This window comes from Mugil cephalus, chromosome 13 (assembly GCF_022458985.1).
Source record: "Mugil cephalus isolate CIBA_MC_2020 chromosome 13, CIBA_Mcephalus_1.1, whole genome shotgun sequence".
NCBI classification, from domain to species: Eukaryota; Metazoa; Chordata; class Actinopteri; order Mugiliformes; family Mugilidae; genus Mugil; species Mugil cephalus.
In genome coordinates this window covers 14,724,827-14,747,384 of record NC_061782.1, presented here as the reverse complement: position 1 = coordinate 14,747,384, position 22,558 = coordinate 14,724,827, and the positions used below count along the sequence as shown (strand labels likewise).

At 46.8% G+C, this 22,558-nt stretch overlaps 1 protein-coding gene across 6 annotated transcripts in view; it reads right to left on the bottom strand.

Moving 5' to 3' along the window:
* The window catches only part of zmiz1a (zinc finger, MIZ-type containing 1a), a 94,352-nt gene that overhangs the window by 9,317 nt on the left and 62,477 nt on the right, over positions 1-22,558 (bottom strand). For 3 of the 6 annotated variants that reach the window (XM_047602916.1, XM_047602913.1, XM_047602914.1), the window contains 5 exons: positions 20,501-20,609; positions 17,806-17,919; positions 15,524-15,629; positions 6,389-6,424; positions 429-564 (listed from right to left, as the gene is read on the bottom strand). In XM_047602916.1, the coding sequence (XP_047458872.1) occupies positions 429-564; positions 6,389-6,424; positions 15,524-15,629; positions 17,806-17,919; positions 20,501-20,569 (461 nt within the window). In that variant the 5' untranslated portion in view covers positions 20,570-20,609. Of the gene's footprint in view, positions 1-428; positions 565-6,388; positions 6,425-9,661; positions 10,107-10,271; positions 10,443-15,523; positions 15,630-17,805; positions 17,920-20,500; positions 20,610-22,558 lie in introns of those variants that run through there. The other 3 variants (XM_047602915.1, XM_047602918.1, XM_047602917.1) reach the window with 3 other exon arrangements.

The following is a 22,558-nucleotide window of genomic DNA, read 5'->3' as shown; positions in this document are numbered from 1 at the left end:
AAAACATTACTTCACATCTCTCTCTTCCCTGTTGGTTTGTGCCTCCACCCCGTATCAGTTCAGCTCCACTCCACTGTACTTCTGGCTCGTCTCCAAGCAATGGAAATCCTCCATGTCTTGGCATGTATATTATATAAGCACTTGAATTAAAAATAATGCTTTAAAGGAGAACGACACACGCGAACCCTTGTTAGCTTCGGAGAACGAATGTGCCGTCTTATACACTGTTTATTTATATGCAAGTGACTGGTTTCTAATTCACAGCTGCACTGATCTGATTTATTTTTTTCTGCTTTTTTTTTTTTTTTTAAGAGTAGAAAACAGGGGAAAACTGTAACCTTGAAGTGAAATGAGACTGCGGGTGTACTGTTGGATGACCGTAGTCTTTGTTCATCTGACAGGACGTATCTCGGAGACTCCCCACTGACCTGTGCGTGAGGCCTGGCTTCATGCTGTTCATGCTGGGCTGCATGGGGACTTTCCCCTGCGGTTCGTTCTGCCTGTTCTTCTGGTGACGCAGCAGGAGGAGACGACCCAGCTCCTCGCACCACGACGACAGCAAGGCTGCGAGGGAAACACAATGACACAAACACATATGCACACGTGTTAGCCTCCGCTCAACACACACACACACACACTTGCATTTATGAACACAAGTCTGCACTACATATTTATGTTAACAACTGAATGTTCTTGTTTTTAACTTCAAACAAACAGATTTACCCCATCAGGCATCTCACTACTGCACCACTGAATTGTGTGCTATTGTGTCCAAGGCCTGAAGTTATCGCTACAGCCTCCAGGGGGCAGCCTTACGCAATAAAACTCACATTGATTACTCGACTGTGTGGATTTCACAACATTTGTATCAGATCATATCTACCTGCAGCGTAAAATGTAAACGGAAATCTATCCACGCCACAAAGGGCCTCCCAGTTTTTTTTACTGCCGCGGAGAGTAAAAAAAAAAAGAAGAAGCTGAAATCGAGCGTGAGAGGCAGACAGAGACAGAGTGACTGGGGCTGCAGATAATATCTGTGTAGGAAGTAAGAAACAGTGATATCTTCACTGTCCTCCACTTCCTCTGTTCATCACCACCACTTTGTTCTTCGCCGTGTCCTTTCCTCTCATCTCTCTGCGGAGTAATCCAACTGTGCAGCCATCTCATCTTCTTCACGAGAGAGAATTTCGCGCCCCCCTCCCACCCCCACCGCAGATCAACCTGTCATTTCTGAAACTCGGCTCGTGTTTTGTGGCTTATTTAAACATGCTGCCTACTAATAGTAAAAAGTTGTCAAACATCAGTTCGACAATGGAAAGGTTATCTTGTTCAGCACATTATTAAATTATTTATGTGCTATATTTAGCCACGTAGACCCAGATACGGCAGTTTTTAGAAAGTGCTGTTACCAGGTTTGGGGTTTGAGGAGAATGTAGATTTTTTTGGAAAATATTTTTTTTAAAAAGTGTCTAAGCCTGTGACACAGGGAAAATTGGTTTGTACAGTGTGATATAAAGAACCAGTTAAGCTAATAATACATTCCCTGATTCATGTTTGATCTGGCAAGTGGCTATTTACAAAGACGAGCAAAAACAAGAGGACAAAATGAAAGAAAAAAACAGAGAAGAGAGGTATGTAGAACAAAGGAAAGGAACCGTGGCATTTTCTTCAGGAGGGTGGAGAGAGCCAAGCCTCCTAGTTAAAGAGGAATTATTCCACCCTGCCATTACAGAGAGCTTATCTCCCCACTAAATCACCACCTCCGCACCGAGGGACCGTCTCTGCAACTGGCAACCCACCATTTAGTCCTAAAGCTCCCGAGCACAAGTGATGGAGTCGCTCCGAGGGAGAGACAGACAGAGATAGAGGGACAGAGGACAAAAGAGAGCGGCGGCGACTTATCACATCAGTGTGTCTACGAGCTACTGAATCTAACAAGCTGCCAAGGCCAGGAGTCATCCATAATAGAGTGAGGGTCCGCTCTGGGCGTCGCGCATATTTAGCGAGCTTAGTACAGTGAGCGTGACCTTGTCTTCACCCCACGGTCCACTGTGTTAAAAACCCCTGCCAACACCATCACACACCCACAACTACACTACCGCACTCCTCTGAGTTTTATCTCTCTACTTCTAAATGTCCTTCTAACATTCCCCACACACCCACATTCCTCTCATTAATCTTTTTAACCAACTTAAAATGCTATTCTGATGTCATCCCCTGTCTGAGCTCATATTCATTAGGATGTTTTGTGAACTTCACTAATGGAGAACATGAGGCGCAAGAGCACAGACAATCCAGCCGAGACTATAAAGACAAGGTCCCCGTCTCATTACACCTCTCTTTTTGTCCTCCTCTTTTATCTTTCCATTTATCCCCGCTGCATTTACACTGGAGTTAAATCACACGCTGAAGGCGACAAACGAAGGTCAGCTCTTTAAATTCCTTTTAATCTGTCTTATAATCAGCGGCATCCGCTGTCGTATAAAAAAAAAAAAAAGGATCTGCGATATCTATTTGAGTATGCATGAGCGTAGAGACGTATGCGAGGTAAGAATTAACTGATACGTGACGACAAAGGCGATCGGGGTCGCTTTCAGTAGGTTTGATTTGCGCGATCAAGTAGCAACGTTACTTAACGATCGTGCAGCAGGCAAGCTCAACCAGAGGAAAATGGACGAGGAGGATGAATGTTGCTAAACGGTGAGTTCAAACATGCTCCGCCGAAACGTGGGATACCTTAAGGATTAAGTAGCAGCTCTGCAGAACGTCAGCGTTACTTGATGATGTGTTGACAGTTTACTGTCGGAATAAGAAAATATTGAGATTGTAGCTACAGCGTGCATTGTTAGGCTTTTGTCTGGGTGTTTGTGATCCAGCTGCCTGAAGGCCCTTTCTTCAGCAGTGAGGGTTAATGGTTTTAAGTCTAATAACACAAAATCACAACACTAACATTACAGTTACTACCTGCAGGACCTTGTACCGTACATAGAAGTCAGTTACACTGCCGTGGTTTCTTTTTAAATACAGAAACTACTTCCTAGTTTCAGCAGCCTTCTTTGAAGATGTTTAACGGTGTAATTCCTCGTCCTTGAGACAAGCTGCCGCTGAGCCCATAGAAATCCAGTAAAAGACTTTATCTAGGCTAATCTCACTATTCAGACCTTTAAACTGCAAGAGGAAGCATCAAAATGCATTTAATGACTTCACGAACTGTGAAAAAAATTCTCTCCTTTCAAATACACGACTAAAAATACTGCCGCTGCCGTGAGCGGCGTTCAAACCTCTGCGGCTCATCCGAAGCGACCGCAACGCGTTGAGGTGTTTTCACTGGATTCCTCGACACGGGCCGCGACACGGACACCGCTCCTTAACATCGCCGTGCGCTCCCACGAGCTGCCCTGCGCAGGGAGCAGGGCCTAAGCTGATTTCTCAGGAAGCTCTCCTGAACCCTCTCCGACCAGCTCCATTTCTCAGAAGCCGGGGCTTTTAATTGAGTAATACCCAGGGACATATGGGTCCTCCTCACTCAAGCTGTATTTAATGCTGTATGGCTGACTGATAGCAGAACGCCCTGGCAAATTCTCGCCTCACCTCAGCCCCTCCGGGAGCAGCAGGGAGGGAGAGTAAGCCCTGGTAACAGGCTGCAAGGCCCATTAACTAATGACAGAGTGTGTGTACAAGTCCTTTTTTTACAAGGAAACCCAAATGCTAATTACTATGAACTCTGACAGTGCCGTGTGTGTGCCAGCATCTGTGTGTGTCTGTGTGTGGTAAAAGCCTTCTGCTACCGAGCATATCATTTGCCAGAGGAATCGTGACAGACTGCTAATACTTCAAATGTGCGCACCCCGACATAATTCAGTTAGCCGGCCTGACAGTGAGCCCACTTTGTTAACAAACAGCTGACCTGTGCGTACTCTATGGGTGATTTCGGCGGCGGCGGCGCTCGAGCCAGAAGCGGGGGAAGTGTTGCCGAGAATGATATATAGACAGACGTTTACTTTTAGAAAGAGCCGGCCGTACTAAAATAGACACGTTGTGCATCAAATGAAAGTGTCAAATGAAACTTCTGCTCACTGAAACTGAAATTTTGATGCGCGCGACCTACTCTGTCCTGCATCTGTGCTGAACGGACAGCAGAGCTCACTGGCCACGGAACGGAGAGGGATTTTGGGAAACAAAGAAACAAACAGTAAGCCAACCATGTCAGTGCAAGAGCTGGTGTGTCAGTCTATCTATGTCTTTGGCTGATTTGAAGAGACCATGTGCTTTATTTTGCACAGCGGTTACGCAACTTTTTTAATATGTAAAAGGTAAAGGTAAAGATTCCCAAACTACACACCCAAGGGAGGTACTGTGTCTCACAAAACACACAAGATAATTGCCTGAAACACCTTAACACGTTAACAGTCTAGACTTTTCTGCTGTTGCTTATCTAGCGTACGTCACCGCGTAACATATTTGCATAATGCCCGCCTAGCAGCCGGTTTGGCACTAAACGCGCTCTAAGCAGTTGATCAAAAACAACTGAATGTGCCAGGTCACCAATCGGAGCCAACTGGGAGAAAGACTGTTAAGAGACAGTTGCTAAAAGGGAGTGTTGCAAGCAGAAGCTGAAAAGACGGCATGGCATGAGAAAACTAACTGTTTTCTTAACATTAAAGGTTGTCATAAACTTAAACTTTGAACTGAATTTATGAATGAGCCGAGCCTCTTCGGCAGTTTAAATCCTTTCAACATGACAAAGTATTCGTGTGCGGACACGGTTTTTATTAACGTGTGTGCAACAATCAAAAGTAGTGTAACTGAATCTGTACAGAAGAATACAGAAAGGCCGTGACAGGGATTGCCAAAGTGTTTGTTCAAACGCAAGAAAAAGCGCTGCACTTAAACGGTAATAAAAAAGAAAGGGAATAAGCTGATTACTATTAGTCGTTCTAGTGTGAATTTTATTTACCCCTAAAACTGAAAGGAAAAGCCGATGGTTTTTGGCAGGTTTTCATCAGGTATCTGCTCCGTGCTGCATTGACAGCTCTTTCCTGAATTTGTTCTGGGGAGGGGGGGAAACAAGACACATTGCACACCGCCGAAATTCAGTGCAAGCGGCGTGCACCTGTTTCCTCTTAAGAATACAGTTACAGCCATGACTCTGCACTATCACACAACAACGTAGTGATATGGCCTCAGTGAAATGATACTGATATGGTATCACACGGCAGCTGCAGGGACTAGATGTTTTGTCAAATCGTCTATTTCGTGTTTCAGAGCCTTGTTTGTAACTCGTTCGGTAACGACTGATGGACGGTGCTGAGGGAGCTTTGTGACACCGAGCGAAGATAGAAAGAGCTGCATGTCACCTTCTGTGCTCGTAACATACAAGCTTACTACCCCACATTCAGACGAAGTAATGAGCTGATTGTGGGGGATTCAAACAGTTTACTCTTCAGATGAAACTTCTTTGCCCTCACAGAGTACATCCTCACCAAACGTTTGTCTGGAACTGATCACACCAGGCTTAGATAAAGACACATAATACTGTGCATGCAGCTCCACTGTATTTCTGTTAATAACGACACAAACAAAGAAGAAGATACTACATGGAAAATTACACTTTCTGAGCATGAACACTGCAGCACTAGACAGAGAAGCCTTCTGAGACAATGTGTGGGATGATAAAAAAGAAGCAATTTATAATAGAGATCATAAGCAGAGGTCTGTAAAACACTGGCAGGTAGGTCTAAGCTGTGTGGGTACGGCATATTATGCAAAAGACGAATATGGAGGGGATATAAAATCCTGTGAAATAATAATAATAATACAAAAAAAAAAGGCATGCTTTTCGCCGAAGTGTAATGGGAGCCATTTAAGCAGTCAATGATATCCCCCTTCCTGCCCCCTCTCTGTTAAGCCAACTTCTTCCAAGAGAAGAGCATATCAAATGGGCTTTAGTCTCAACAGCTTGGAGGCAGAACAACTGAAACATGCCCTGCAGAGAGAGAGCTCTGTCAGAAATCACACTCAACCAAAACCAGGCCTTTAATGTAACACTTCACACGAATCCGAATATTCCAAATCTCTAACTCCAACTTAAAATGTCTCATTTTGTGTCACATTTCGTTTCATTAACTATTAATTTTTCACACTGGTGTTGTTTGTTTGAAACTGGAGCAACAATTTTTCTCAATCTGGCTGGTTTGAACGGAATTCCATCCACGACCTCTGGCAGTAAACCAGATATATGGGGGCAGAGGGGGGAGAGGACGGATGGGAGGATGCTAGACAGAGGACAGGTGGAGATGGAGGGAGTGGGCAGATCCCCTCCTCCCCGGGATGCGTGTGGGTCACAAGCAAAAGAGATGCTGCAGCCCAGAAGGGAGGGTAGCTCTACCTGAGTCACTCTGACATCTCCTGCAGGTGCTGGTTTCTGTGGGGTTCAAATTGCACATTTTAAATGGGGCAGAGTTATACGAATCAGCACAAACACCAAACATGAAGCAGCATGACGCCTAGATGTGACTGAAGGTGCAAAATGTTGGTAAAAAAGTGAGACCTCCGTGTCGCATGTGGCCACAGTACAGTATCTGTTCTGCTTGACTGAGAATCACTGCAAGGAGTTTTTAGTGCAGCTTTCAGTTGCTGTACTCACACACTCTCATTATATGTGCTGCTATAAAAAGGGACAGGGACCACACAACACGAGCACTTTGAGCAATAAAAAAAAAAAACTCTTTTGTTTTGCACATTTCTAAACGCAAAGGAATAGATTTAAATATGATCATGTAGCAAAGAGGTCTAAATTGTTTTTTGTGAAATCACCCATCTATCTATCTATCTATCTATCTATCTATCTATGTACATACACTGATCAGGCCTTACATTATGACCATATTGTGTAGGTCTCACTTGTGCCTCCAAAACACAGTGTGACCACAGGAGTGGGCGCCTTAGGGCCTTAAGTGCTGGGGGGGAGGGGGCCTCTGTCGATCAGGCTCGTTCCAATACGTCCCTACAATACACAGATACTTGATCAGTTTGGGATCTAGTGAATTGGGAGGTCTGTGCCTTGCTGTGCAATTTTTCATCTTGTTTGACTTGTTCCCATGAGTGGTTTTTGTGTGTCGGTGTCTGGCTGCATCCTGCTGGGGGTGCTGCCATCAAGGAGTGTCACCGCTATGGGGTGGTGCCTGGTCTGGTCTAGGTGGACCGTACATGAACATTTATTTGTCCCGTTAGTGGTTTCAATGCTGTGGTGCAAATCACTCTTTTAAACCAACACTGAAAGAGAAACCAGCGATGTGTCAGTTTCTCGTTGCGTCAACTAACCTACACGTACATGTGAGGGACATGAACATGAACATGTCAGGTGACTGGTGCGTCTGCGTCAGTTGCTCTGTGATTCAGCACATCCTCCGTAAATTAGTCACGAGGTTCCACATCTGTATCAACGCTCACAATGTTCCCACATGATCACACACCCACTATCCTCTTTAACTAACACTTAAAGTAAATATGCACAATCCCACCCAATGCCATGTAAAGTATATTCACACATTTTAAATGGATTTAATAAAATATAAAAAGTACCAAGTCGGTGTCTGGGCTTTGCGAAGATGTGCACCTCACACGGTTACAAAAGAACATCAGAGGACAGTGAGCTGTGAATGAACCGCTCTTATCAGCCACGTGCAGCTCCCCGCCACTGGAGGAGAACTAGTAAATATCACATGCTTAATTATAACTAGACACACCACCCGTCTCAACTTTCACAACAAGCCTTTCATCTGGCACTGTTGTTCCTTCAAAGAAATCATTAGGGCGAAAAACACAATCAAGAGTTCTGAGGTTTCCTGGGGCTGCTCTTTCGTAACGTAAGAGAATGATTAAAAAGTGGTGAAGTTCCATCTGAGGCCGTCTTCCGTGGAAGAGCGGCCGAGAGGAGACGCAGAAACACCTCGGCCTGAAGACAGATTTGCAAGTGATTAACAAGACTGGAGGAGCGAAAGGGCTTCCTGAAACACGTCCTGCTGCACCACCTCAGGCCCTCCCGGCTCCTCCCTCGCCGCTATCAACGCTCGCCATCAGTTAGTCCTACCAGAAATTCCTTTCTCATGCCACAAGCAGCAAATTCAACCCAACGTAACTTGGCCACTCGCTTCTAGTGGGGTGGAGGAGGGGCGGATATCGTGCGTGGCAATGAATCACAGAAAAAGCAGGAACAACCTGCAAAAACAAATGTGGGCTGCACACAGACAGTTCCAAGTCAAATGTCATGAATGAGTCACTGGGGCGGACTGATGGGAAGTACTCAAGAGAGGAGTCATGAGAGGTCACCAGAGTGTATGGAGTAAATGATACAAACAAAGCGTTGGAGCCAGAGACAGAGAAAGAGGAGGAAGGCCAGAGGGCGCGAGTGGCTGCGTGTGGCTGCGAGGTTGAGGATGCAGACGGTTTCGGTGGTTTACACCCTGCTCAGGCTAACAGGAAGTGCTGCAGCTCCACCGCAGCTATCTGGAAGTCATATTGCCTCTAATGTCTTCTACATAGGTCAATGGAAGTCATTTACTCATGAAGATTACAGTTTTAAGGTTACACGTCAACTGAATAGCCAGCAGCATCACGCTGTTTGACTGAAACGTGTTATCCTTTACGAGGAAAGCATATGACAATCGGTGGTACGCAAGCCACTTTTTTGACACCGCTGAAAAACAAAAGGCTTTCTGTGCAGTGCACTGTCCTCCCATGATTGCACTCCGCCCCCGCTCTCCCCCTTCTCCCCCTTCTCCCTCATCTTCCCTCCTAATGAGTGGACAAGCAGACAGGCTCTGGCTCCAAGCGCGGGTCAACAACTTAAAAAAGAATCCACAGAGGAAAAGTGGGTCATCCTCTCATGACAGAAACACACATACGCACTTTCGCTCTTAACACCAACATGTTCTGCTAGGTGCCATAAATCTGAAGTAGTAAGTTGCGCACGAGGCTGCGCAGTCACCAGCAGACTCGCACGGTATTTATATTTGTTTGGGTGTAGTGTCAAATAAATTCAATGGAGGCTAATGACGCCAGGAGCTAAAGAGTTATGACATAAATCTTAGCGTGACCCACAAACATACGCCTCAAACTTTAAATGTTCAGCGCTGACACAAGACGTTAAGATCAAAAAAAAAAAAAAACTGAATACATGACTAACAAACTGTACAATCAGCGCGTGAGCAGCTCACAGAGACAAAAAGCCACTGAGAATAACCCTACGACAGAACAGCATGTAGGTCAACCTGTGGTCAGCTGATCTGCGCTGATCCTATCTTCCTATCTTCTGGTCAACGCTTTTACTACCAACTACAGTTTCACTATCAAACCAGAGGAGTCCGTTTCACACATGTGTTGCAACAGACATGTTTGAGGTGACCGCTTAAGAAAACAAACTAGCAGCTCTGCTTCAGTTACTTCTGATTCTAATTCTTCATGAACCCAAAGCAGTTGCTAGGTTGACGCCTGGTAGCCCCCCCTGATTCTGCCCCGTGCGTGAACATACACTCAAATAGTTTTGTGCAGAGACACTAGTGGGATGCATGTACACACACACACACACACACACACACACACACACACACACACACACACACACACACACACACACACACACACACACGGTCACACTTACCCAGAGCCAAGAGAAGTCCCTGCACATCTCATCTCATTCTCTTCATAGCGCAGAGAAAAGACTCAAGTGTCACAAATGCTCCTGTTCCCGCAGAGGCCAGTGGCAACTCTCAAAGCCTTTGCTGCTTCCAAGCCTCCTGCCTGCGCCTTATCACTCTCACTCTCTGTCTGCACATATCCCTTACTCTGCTCACTCCTTCTTTCTTACTTCCCCTGCCGTCTTTATCTCTCCTTTCTTTTTGCTCAACTCTCTTTCCTCCTCCTCCTCCTCCTCCTCCTTCCCTTGCTCTCTGCTCCGTCTTTTTCCCTTGTCCAGCGTCTGCACAATGCACATCAATTATTCAGAGGCAGTCTCCCAGTTTCTCCAGCTTATCCAATCAGAGCATGGCTCTGCACTAATGGGCTCCTGCTGTACCTGCTACCGGCTCCAACACACTCTCGAGACAGCGAAGGGAGGGAGGGAGGGAGGGAGAGAGGGAGAGAAACAGACAGAGGGAGCAGTGGAGACAGCCGAAGAGGACGGAGGATGAGAAGAAGAGATAAAGACAGTGAGCCGACGCAGACAAACATGAGTAGAGATAGAGAAGGCAAGATATTCCAGTGCATCTCACCTCTATCGTAAGGGGCTGCTATTGATCTGTTCAGCCTAGCTTTCCATAGCTCTGTGTCTCCGAGCCGTTACGGAGCGCACGGTGAAACACGCATGCACACATGCATAATCCAGCAATGAGACTGTCATTTGTCAGGAAGGGCAAAGAAAACTAGAAAAAAAAAAAGAGAAAAAAACCTGCAAGCTCAGATTGCAAACTTGCATAAATGGGTGGAGCTAAATAAGCTATGCAGGCTGGCTGGAAGCCAACGCATGAGAGAGAGGAAGTGGGAGAAGAAAGATCAATCTTTTCTAAGACAGACAAGTAGTAAGTTATCGGGCTTATCGCAGAGGGGATTCCTGCCCGCGGGACAATGCAGTCGGACATGTCCCCCCCTGTCTCCGTCAGGGGCCACTTTGTAAATCCGACTAACAAGACACATCAGAGACTCGAAGAATATCTGAGTGCATCTGAATCAAAAACGAGGCAGACTGAGGGTGAATCTGAGTTCATCTCTTCTCTGCCTGCCCCTGACATAACCCCGCATGCTGCTGCTGCTGCTGCTACAAAAAAAAAGAAAAACTAAGACCCAAAAACTATGAATGAACAGGAAACCCTTAAGCCTAAATGTTGAGATGTGCCGAAGAGAGGGAAAGCCCACTGACCCTGCGACAACAAAGGGAAGTTGTCTTTTGTGAGGCTTTGGTGTAACACATTCAGTCATCAACAGTTTCACAAACGTGGTCCCACGCAGAATTAAAAACGCGCACAGCAGAGGGAGGGATTCTCAGCCAGAAATACAAACAGCAAAAAGAAAAAAAAAAGAAAAAAAGAAAAAAGGTGTGTAAAAAAAAACACTCTGGGGCTCATGGGCGGGGTGGGTCGGGCTGGGGGGGTGCTGGTGGATTTCTGAGGTGTGGGCGCCAGATCAGTCGACCGTGAACAAAAGGAGGATTTAAATCATTTGCTCATCCGGTTTTGACAAGAACAAAGTCTTCTGTGTTTGGAGTGCACTGTCGACTCAGCTGGGATATTACCAAAACGAATTTGCTTGCAACTGTGTAAACCCAACCAATTAACAAGCATGTGATAGAGGACCCAATCAGCCAGAGGCAGCAAATCTAGCAACCCTAATAAGTATTTCCCCATGAGTTTTATTCCTATATACTTAATAGTAAAGTTCTGAGGGTAGTTTCGGGGGTTGCAAAGGGGTTTCATCATCTGAAGTGAACCACTGTAGAGAGTGTGTCAGAGGAGAGGAGCGTCTACTAAAAATAAACCCCGTTTCCTGTTAATAATTCAGTGAGCTGCTCTTACTCAGCAGTAATTAAATATAAAAGTCTGTAAGGTTGATTGGGTCAGGAACAAAGGATGCCTACACCTTCCTCTAGTTCTACACACACAGCTCAAAGATGGAAAGAAAGCCGGGGCGAGAAAATCAATCAGGTGAAAGTAAATTGAAACAGATAAGTGGAAGACATGTCAGATTGTTGTCGGCTAAAGGAAGAAAGGGCGTGTGTGGAGATACAGGCACTCACACGCTGTGAAAAATGAGTCTAAATACAGAGTGTAATGGGAGGGTAATGCACTTATGTCCAGTTGTTCATCCGCGTGCACCACTTGCTGGATTGTTGGAGCTACGGTGGTGGTGGTGGTGTTGGTGGTGGTGGTAGGGGGAAGTTTGTGTGAAGTGTTGTGTGAGGACACGGGGTGAAATACAGCCACACCCTGGAAGCGTTCTGTCACTGTTGACAGAGCAGAGTGGCTGTTTTCCTGACGCGTAAACACCACATCACCCCTCTGAGAGCGCTCTGCTGAGTGACTGAGCGCTGACAGTTCAGCCAAAAAAATCCCTCCTTAATGTCAGATGAGAGTTGGACGGAAGTTAACTCGAGTAAGGACACTAGCATACGGCAGCTCAACGGCAGGCATTTAATGCTACGCTATAGGTAAACCTTTTTCAGTGACGATATCAAATGAGATGCCTACAAAAATAACAAAGTAAGTGGAACAAAGTGGAACAACAAGCAGCAACCTGTGTCTGACTTAAACATTAAAGCTTATTTCTTTTTTCTTTTTTTTTTAACATTCCAGGGAAGGGCTACCTTAAATCCAGAGCATGTCAAGTCACGCTCCAAACGATCCCAGTCACATTCAAGATTATATTCGCTTTAAATATAACAGGAGGTGACATCATGGAGAAGGAGAATGTCTCGATAAAACACAGTTTTGTGGGGTTATTACTGGGAGTTTTTGCTTTGTGAGCTTGGCGGCAGTGTGTCAGATTCACTGAGGAGAGAAACAGCAAAACCCTTGACAGATTATGCGGATAATCTGATTTGAACTTCACAGCAGCGGCAGCAGAAGCAGCAGCAGCAGCTCGGAGTCTATTATTGTGTCTATTGTTGTGTGTATTTCGTGGAGCAGCAGCCCACTTATTGTCACATGAACCTCAAGTGGAAAGTCTTCTGAGGTGACCGCTGCAGATTTATTAAATGGACTGTTTAAAGCACGGCTCGACTACACCTCAATCCGAACCTTAAAGTTACTCTTTCCAGGAAGCTTCGGGAGACAATGCTAGCACGCTAACGCCGTTCCAAGCTGTGCATATCTTCGCTGGCTCTTAGAGTTAACAGTGCTAATGCTACGCCGACTAACAGCCGATAAGTCTCTGCGCTGGCTGATTCCAGATTACGGCAACACACTAATCCCTCAGGCTTCACTGCGGGGTCACAATCGCCAGACAGCTCATCAGCAGCAGCCTGCTGTTGCTGAAAATCTCTCCACTTCACTCGGGAGGTCTCGCACGGCGGCACGGTATACTTTCACATAAGTGCACGTAGGTCGTCTCCTCTTAGCTCGTTCAAAACTGGCAGGCGGTATCGGATGTAATCTTTGGATTGATTAAGATGGGAAAATATTAGCGCCACATTACCATGGGAACGCTTGATGTGATTGTTTCTGTGGCTGGATTGTCTACATTCTTTCTACACATGTTCTACACACACGGGGTAAACATCAGGCAAACTTTCCAGGAGGGACAGAAGCACAGACGTAGCAAAGTGTTCGAAAATAAAGAGGGACAAAAGTGGAATTCGTGAGGACAAGCAAGGTTGGAACGTGGTGATCTTTTTCCATTTTTGTGAATTCAGTGTTGCAAATAAAGATGTTTTGAATCACTTTGAGGTGTCTAAGAAGAAATATGGCCCAGGTAAACGCCACTCTATAAATGAACTATATGTTTCATGACCGTACCCTCTGATTTGCTTTCCAGATCTAAAAGTGACAAAAACACTGCTCCTGACCGGTCAGTGTCACATCGCCTCATGTTTCCATACATTCTGCCGCAACAAAATGTTGTAGTGAGAAGTACCAATTGAAGCGTTAGAAAAAAGAAGTCAGCAATAAGTGCTTCATCCAACCCTTTGTTCGCCCGGTGCTCTGAAAGAAAGTGTCAGTGTGATTGATCTGCAGTCTTGAAAGTCTGCCTCATCCCCCCTGAGGAGGCCACGGAGAGCATCCCAGACTCCTTGGCCCTCGTCTGGGATGCTCTCAGGTGTCAGATTTGCGCTCCTCTGTCGCCATGCAGACATACTCTCATAGCCCGGTGCTGCGGCTGCACAATTTAGACACACATTCATTAACGCACGCACACAGCACCAGTGAAAACGCGCACACACACAGACAGACAGATAGCAGAGGTCATCGGCTTCTTTGCATCTTTGTTTATGGGCTGTTGTGAGTGCGCGGCTGCATCGCCGAGTTCGAGTGCGCACCGCATCTCCTCTGCTACATCCCCACGTCTGCTTCCTCAGACAGACGTCCTTGTAAGGTAGCTAAGACGGATGCTCGGTGAGCAAGATCTGGCCCCCCCCCTAACCCCCGACAGCCTGCCTGCCTCGTTTGATGACCGGCTGCATCATATCTCCTCTGCCCCCCCACCCCCCCACCCTGCATAATTACACTATGGTTCCCATTTGTCCGCCGTGCATAAACAGCTCTTCCTGAAACCCAGTGCTGTCTTCTATTAGATCCCAGAACCATCAGGACGCCTGAAGATGATTCTGACTGTCAGGCGGGCCCAGCCAGCCAGTCGGTCAGAGCCATGCCTGGACAACAATCACATTATGCCAACAGAGGAACACAGACAGAGGGAGAAATACAGCAATCAATACTGCACCCTGACGTCTGTCTGACCACTTAAGTTCCTCCCAACAAGGCGCTTCCCACCACAACTGAAAGGAGATATTCAGCTTTAGCAAATGTTCATGTCACGGAGCATAGGAGGGAGGAGGAAAAAAAAAAAAAAAAAAAGCAGAAACTGATACATTTCTGCCTCCTGCATCTTCCTCTTCGACACACTGCGGCTCGTATGAGGAATTACGGGATAAAATTTCAGAGCGTTACTGTCAGTGCTGTCATTGCAGTTCCTGTTTTGGGCATATGACATGTCCGTCTTGTCAGAAAAACAAATAAATCCGACAGTTTAATCAAAATATTTGACTCCCGTTACCGCCGCTCATGCAGCTGCTGAACAAAGGTTTGTCTGCGTTCTGACTGGCTGACAACAGCTTTGTCAGGTCTCTGTCAAGCAGAGCGAGTGGTCCAGCACACATCAGCGACACCTCTCCAGCCATCCGTCTCTTTCTCCCCCTTTCTCCCCCTCTCCCGCCTCTGCACGCCTCGCTTTGACAAATGCACAAGAACGGGCCGCTCCTGCAGGACTGTGGGAGGCGGGGAGGGGAGGTATGGATCGGAGGGAAATTGCATTTGATAGATAAATGTCTGAGGATAGCATTACTGCTTTCTCTTTCTCTCTTCATGTTTGTGTGTGTGCGGAGACTGCAGATACACTGGAAAGTATGTGTGGAAAGACTGTTGAGTAGGCTGTTTTTTTTTCCTGAGGCTACCACTCAGACAACTCATCTCAATAGCGCATAAATGTTTAATGGAAGCTAAAAATATCTTGACATTATGAGGCTCTATGGACTTTTTGTGTTGTGTCTGTGGCCGCGGCCGTTGGTAAGAAGTCAGATGTTACCAAACCACAGATTCACGGTGACTTTAACAGACACTTTTACTCACATTCAATCCACAATGGACAAACTGAACTTCCTGTAAAGTCTTATCATGAGCTTCCCTGAGCAAGTTGATTTGATGATGGAAGACTTTTTTTTTTCTTTGATGTTTGTTTTGGTGCAAGTCAACAGCAGCGAATGGCATGAAGTATGAGCATGCATCTGCTGGCATTTTGCAAAGCCGGTGGTTCTTACCTGCAGACTTGGGGGTGAATTTGTCCCTGTTAGCGGCACACACGGCTAGCAACCTGTAGCCCAGGTCCAAGTCAAACCCCTGTTGAGCAGCCACGCGACTCACCACCTGCATAAAAAGCATCACGTGTCATGAGTATAGCCGCATTTCTATTTTCTTCATCATTAAAGTTAATGGAAACGAACACATGCTGTGAATACACACACACACACACACACACACCCACACATATATATATATATATAGACACTGCGAGATTAATGTGGAGTCTGCAGTCTGGATTTTCTGCAGCGATCCACAGTCAGGACGGGACTAATGACTGCGTCCCCCTCCTGCAGATCTGAGACAGCCAAGCCATAGAACGAGCACACTCTCTGAAAAGGCTGTCCACGGAAGTGCGATATTTCTCACCGTTGCACGTTAGCGCTTAGTTAAACCGATCGGCGCGCGCATCGGAGTGTGGAGCGGAAAAAGTGTAAAATAGGTTTTAGCGCCAAGCGTCCCCTGAGCAAAGGTTACAACAAGACTTTAACAATCCTTCCTGTGTTAATGACTTCAAAAAGATGTTGAACATTTATAGGACGTGGAGCAGGACTGCTGAGCGGTGTTAAAGAGAACTCGGGAGATGGAGCTAAATCATTATTTAAAGGACCCCTCTTACTTTTATCTGCTAATGGAGGCCATCTCCTCCGCTCCCTCTGACCTCAAAACACACATTATCCTTAACAAGGTCAGCCAAGGTGCCATTCAGAGAGGCAACAAAACAGCAGGCAGCAGAGAGCCTTTGTCGCAGGTAATGGCGCTGCTCGAGCGCAGGACGGGAAACGGTGGAAAATATGTTAATAACGTGGTTTATTTGAGTGTTTCAATCACGGGGCACAAAAGACGCACACTTCCAGCGCGATCATATCTCATTTATCTGAAGCCATTTAGGAGAATGTTACTGTAATCTTCCCAGACAAACCATATTATGCAAACTATTCTGACAAATCGTGTTGTTGTCAATCGTTTAATTTCCTGCGTGAGTGCCCCCACAGTTTGTTTCGAGGCAGGCAGCCAGCTACAGAGGCTAGCATAGATTCAACACGGATTTAACAGGGTGTCACCTCACGAGGCTTTTTGTTTCGTTTTGTTTTCGGTTTAATCTCAAGTTGAGCAACCAGTCCCGTATTCTGGACCAAAGTGAAGAAACGGAGAAAGAAGTTTCAGTTTGAGACCGTCACATGTGAAGGGCAGCTCCTGGGGAACTACACGGATGATTTAATAATAAATAAAAGACTAAAACAATGTTTGCATCTGCATGCAATTACATTATCTGCGCACCCAAGGCAGAATATGTAAACAAGATTTAACAATAATCAAGTAGCATGAGGTATTAGCGGAGTAGAGACAGCTCAGTTATGTCATATTTATTGGCTCTGGATCCGTGTTAAATGTGTGCCCCCAAAAGCGTCTCCGCGTATTCAAATTGCAACCCAATGGTCGGCTACAAGCACGGAGACAAAATCCTCCGAAGAATGCCTGGACTTGTTGCGCGCAGTAATTCTCCAGATAAGCGGGCGGTTCGCTCTCTGAGTCGGATGAAACAATTTAGCTGATGGGAACCGCCTCACGCTGAGAGGGATCTCACTTGTGGGCTCCATTGTATGGCTCTTTATCAGCCCTTAAGAGGCTTTTATTGCGATTTACACATTAATGAGCATTTATCTGTTTGCTCACGTGAACACTTCGGCAAAGTTCCTTTTCAAAGACCCGATCCTAAAGCGTTTCAGTCGTGTGAGTCATGTTTGTCACTCTTTCCCTACATATGACTGTGTATACATATTAGTTTATGTGTGAGTTGTTTTTTTTTAACACATCTGATGAAAGCCAGCTCTCTGGACCTGCGCCCAGGTTGATTGAGTAGTAGCTGGCGAGTTGAAAGGCGATAGCCAGAGGTGACTGGCTACTCATAAACCTGCTCATGCCTCTTTTGTGTTAATGTGTGCATGTGTGTGTGTGTGTGGGCTTCTGTCAACAACCCCTGACAGACTAAGCAGATGCCTTAGATAACCTTTGCATACAAACCTGCTGCTACCCTTTTAAACAAAGTACGGAGGGTTCGTAAAGGTGTTACGCAAATCTGTTCCACAACCTAGACGAACGCGCTAAACCTTTCAAACGTGGACACGTCGGGCTATCTTGTTTTTCTCCAGAGTAGCCAAAATCTAATTACTGCTTTGCTCACGTCTCCTGAAAAGTACCTGAGAAACTCTCCGAAAAACCATAATTAGTGTTTGCGTACCGTCAGACATCCCATGAGACTTTGCTCGAAAGGTCGCTGGAAGGCCCGGGGATCTCCACACCAGTCTAGCAGCTCTGTGGCCGCCGAGTGGAAGTTGGCCGGGTTCTGTAAGTGCTGTGCAAACAGACAGAAAGGAGACGGCCATTAGAAACAATGGTTAATAATGAGTGTTATTTCTTTTTTCACGTCGATTACAAATTGGAAAAACACTAAAACCAAATAGTTCTGCGGCTTTGCCTTCTCCCTCCAAACTGCCTTGATTTAATGTCTTGTGTTTCTGCGCAACCCTGTGAGGACCTTGACTCTTTCCAATGTACGCCCACTCAGGGCTCCGCTGCATTGTGGGAAGAAGATCACACCCATATCAACAATGATGCCAGTGTTTCTTGTTAATCTCTCTTGGCGACACCCCTCACTCACCCCCATGACCCGCACAGCAACCAAATCTCTCCCCTCCAATGCCTCCTTCTCTCCCTTGCCCTCATTCATTGCTTATTTTCAGAGTGTAGCGGAGCCTCGGCACCAGAAGTCCACTGGCTGACTTGGCTCGGAACAAAGAAAACAACCTTGGTCCTGGCATCTATGTGTGCAGACTCAATACGAGCCGTTGGTGTGATGTCTAATCTCTTTCAGTCTCTGTCTGTCTCTCTCGCTTGTTCACTGAGGCCTGAAACAGTTGAGCCTTTTCTTCCCAGTGTCTGAAGGCTACTGAGGCTGGCAGGACACAATAAGCGGTTTTAAAATTGGGCTCCCTTTCTTCATGGCTCAGGAGGTTAATAGCTCTGAAATGGCGCAGAGCTGCAGCTTGTTCAGTCGGCAAGATTGAGCCCACTTGAAAGCATTTATTATTCCCATCTAGAGCTGAAGCGTCTTGTTTTGTGTGTTCCTGCAGAGGAGGTAGGTCTATTGTCTTAAGGGGGCAGCAGAGGTGAGCATATTTGAAAGGGCAGCTTTTTAGCGGTGCGCGACAAAGGGGGCCTCCTCGTTGCGAATGTGTCAGGCCTCACACCCGCCCACGGAGAGAAATCTCTGAGAGCCTCCAATGATATCATGGGCTTCAAGAGAGGCCTTGAGTGACTCATCTTTTGTGATGTGAAGATTAGCCATTACAGAGTTAGTTGCGGACCCTCACAGGGGGGTTTGACGGATGATGAAGGAAAGCGGGCAGAGCGACAGAAAGCGCGAGATGCTCTCGTTGAGTGAGAGGGAGGAGAAGAGTGTGTTCTAGATGAGTGATATAATCTGGCATTATTGCTGCTTGATGGGAGGCGTATCAGCCTCCAGCGCGAGGGGAATCAGAGCTAGCACAGCAGGGGCTGTCTGTCTAGATCTGAACTCACAGCTCCTCCTGATGAAGCGCTCGCCACCGACTCTGCCTGACAACCTCGACTCGGGCGTGAGGGGGAGGGCGGGAGAGCGAAATAACTCCAGATATAATAACCCGAGTTTAGGGAGGAGGACGGGGTCTGAGCTGTTCTGGATGCTGGTCAGGGTTGGATGAGGACAAGAACCCGGGAGGTGGGGTAGAGGGCTGAGCAGCAGCAGCAGCAGCAGCAGGAGAAGCAGCAGCGGCGGCGGTGGTGGTGGGGTTGCAACACAAAGAGGCAGACGTTTGACAGATTGTCCTCCGCGAGATGACGGGCTGATTTACCCCCTTTTTAGGCCAGCTAAGGATCAGGCTGTTCAGTGCCTACCTGGCTGCATGATAAACAGCATAACACCTGGCTCTCTGCCAGCGGCTTTCCCCAAACCAAAAACACCCTGCTGGCAGAGCCGCAACAAGCTCGGAGCTCACTGACTAACTGAGTCCCTTTGAAGTCTGGTTTACTATGAGCTCTATTACAGCAAGCGCTGAGGAGTATATAAACCAGGCTACAATTAGCGCATTTATTAAGATAGACGAGTTAAATCCAGCTATTTAGGGATTATCAGCGACGCCGAAGAAAGTAAGCGAGAAGGCTTTTTTTTTTTTCTCTCCATTTGACAAAAAACAAAAGCTGACATGTGGTAAAGTAGGCACAAGGGAAAAAAAAAAAAAAAAAACGCACCGCCTCATATTCGCAAGCTGAAGGCTCTACAATTCACTGATTCACTCTAAGGGATAGTGTCATATGGATGTTGGGAGATATGAAGGATCACTCCCACATAGCGTAAACAAATGTGCCCACAGACAGCCAGCCAGAAAGCCAGTTTATGAGTTCTTGTATAGTATTAATCACAGGCAGAGGCGGTAGCCCTGGGTTACATCTGTCGGTCTGTCTGACTGACTGACTGCGTCTTTCTGTCTGCCGAGGAGTCTCCTGAAAGCGGACAGCCAAGGAAGCGTTTAAGCAAAACCACAACAAGGGCTGGCATTCGTCAAGAGTCAGGAACGTGATGCAGGGGAACACAGGATCAGGGGAGGGGGGGGGTCGGTGGAGAAGTAGAGTCTGTTATGTTGCTGGCCCCTTTGAAGTATGTTCTTGTGTTCACTGCCAGATTTGCCTCCCTCTCCCTCTCCCTCTCTCTCTCTCGATGACCCCGTGCAACATGATCTGTGTGACTGGAGCTAATGGCCAGAAGAACGGGTGCCCATATAAGGTGCTGAGAGGCGAAAGTAATGCAGGAAAGGAGAGAAAATGTAGATCACTCTGCCTTTCTCTTTCAGAACCTACATACACGGCTCCTCCACCTCCGCGCGGGTCTTTGTACGCACCTGTTTGATGCACTGCAGCCTGTCGTTGGTCTGCTGGATGTGCCGGTCCATGGATGGTAACGTGTTCATCTTGACGCCTCTACCGGGACTCCATTAAAAGTTCTTTACTCTGTAGAAAAAAAAGGAGAAGAAAAAAAAGAAGAGCAGGAGGCGGAGAGGTACATCTGTTAGCACGGGTTTCTGTCAGGTCCCCCATGTGTGGAGTTTGTAGCTCGTAAAGTTCAAACAGCATTTTAGGAGCTTGACAAATTTTGTAAAGGAGAAGCCAGCTTGTTTATGCACTGACTCATTGAAGAACTTGATCTGCCTCAAGCGCATATTTTTTTTTTTTTTTTTTGGCAAATGCACAAAACCGAAATGTTTTGCAGCGGCACCGTTAACGGAAACATGATGAAACTGGAAAAAGAATTCTGCTGCTTATGCGAGAAGAATACAACTCTAGCCGCAGCCGAGTTAGGACGACTGTTATCTCCCTTTAAAAGAAGCACACCTCACGGTCAAGGTTATCAGTGTGGCGTGGCCAACTAATTTATGCCGACATCTAACAAGAGATAACGCTCGGCTTTTCACAGCGTCCCGTTCTTTCTGTGTATACTCCGTTCAGATCCAACAGTGAGCAGCAACAACAAGAACAATGCGCTCGCTGGTTTGAGCGTCTCGGAGAAATGGGTTGAGTCTGGATTAATCGGTCTCGTGCTGCTTTGCCAGCAGTCTGCCTCCGTTCCTCACCATCCCTCTGTGCTTATCTCCATCAGCGTTGGCCAGCCTCACATTCCTATACACAAAAGGCCAAGTGAGAAACCACAGGTGGGAGAGGGGGCAGGGCTCTAGAAAGCTGCTCAGCACTGATAAAGGGTCCCTCAAGATCCCCCGCTGTGAGAAACAGAGCGAAAGTAGGAAAACGGTGGAAGCGCAGAGCTCAGCCAGGACATTTCCATGTGTAACGCTCAGCCTGGTGCACTTATCTCAGAAAGAGTGCTGCAAATTTGCACACTCTTTTACACACGCACGCACACATTGAAGAGTAAACACAACAGCTTGAATTCTTCACTTTGATTGGGCGTAAAGGTAAAACTTCAAAGGAACACTTTGAGAATAAGGCTGTATTACTAATCCTCTGAGCTTAAGCACTGCTAGAGCAGAATTACCTGGAGTGCATTTACAAAGTCTAACACATCAGCGACTACACCGCTCGCATGAGCGAGGAGGAATTCGGGAGCAAATGTGGTCAAACGGCGGATAGCCGAATGCCTCTTGTCGGGTTACACTTGCTGATTGCCGGCGGTCTGTGAAAAGTCCCTGCGAAATAGCCTGTATTTTTAAGCCGCAGGGCGCTCCGTGCGTGACATGACCATAACTTTCTTTGGGTGGCCTAATTCTGTTTGCGCTGCTGTGTCACCCAGCGTCCAGCAGATGTCTCCCTCCCCTGCTGCTAAGCAGCATGTCTCCTCCACGCACTACACCTGGAGCAAGTGGTCCAGAGAGGGCTCCTTTAAGCCTTGACAAGTGCTACAAATCCCCTTCAGAAGCCAGGCAGCACCACAGACCGCTAACAGGGCACGCTCCAGCTCAGCTTTGGCTGTCTGACCTTGTGGCTATTGATTAACTGTTTCTCCTCCAGCTCTCCTTCCTGCTGTCCCGACGCTTTAAAGACTGAGGAAGGAGGAGGAGGGTGTAGATAGCTGCATCTTTTTACCCATCTTTTTTTTCCCTTCCTTCCCTCTGTTGCCCTTTTTGCAGGGTCTAACAGACACGCACACACACACACACACAGAGACACGCCCCTTTCCACCACGCACGTGCGTCGCTTTTGTTAGTCCATGAAAAGATGGGCCCTCAGGTTCTGAAAGGAAAATGAGGGAGGTGGGACTGCGACTGGCCGTCCAGGCTGTGTTCAGTCAGCTGCATTGTTGCCGAGATAAGGAGTCAATCCACCTGACTGACTGACTGACTGACTGACTGACTGTCCAGCTCACAAAACCCCACCCCCGTTCAAGGGGAAAGTGTGTTGCGTAACAGATAAAAACAGAGCACATCTCCTCCTGTTGCCCCACATTC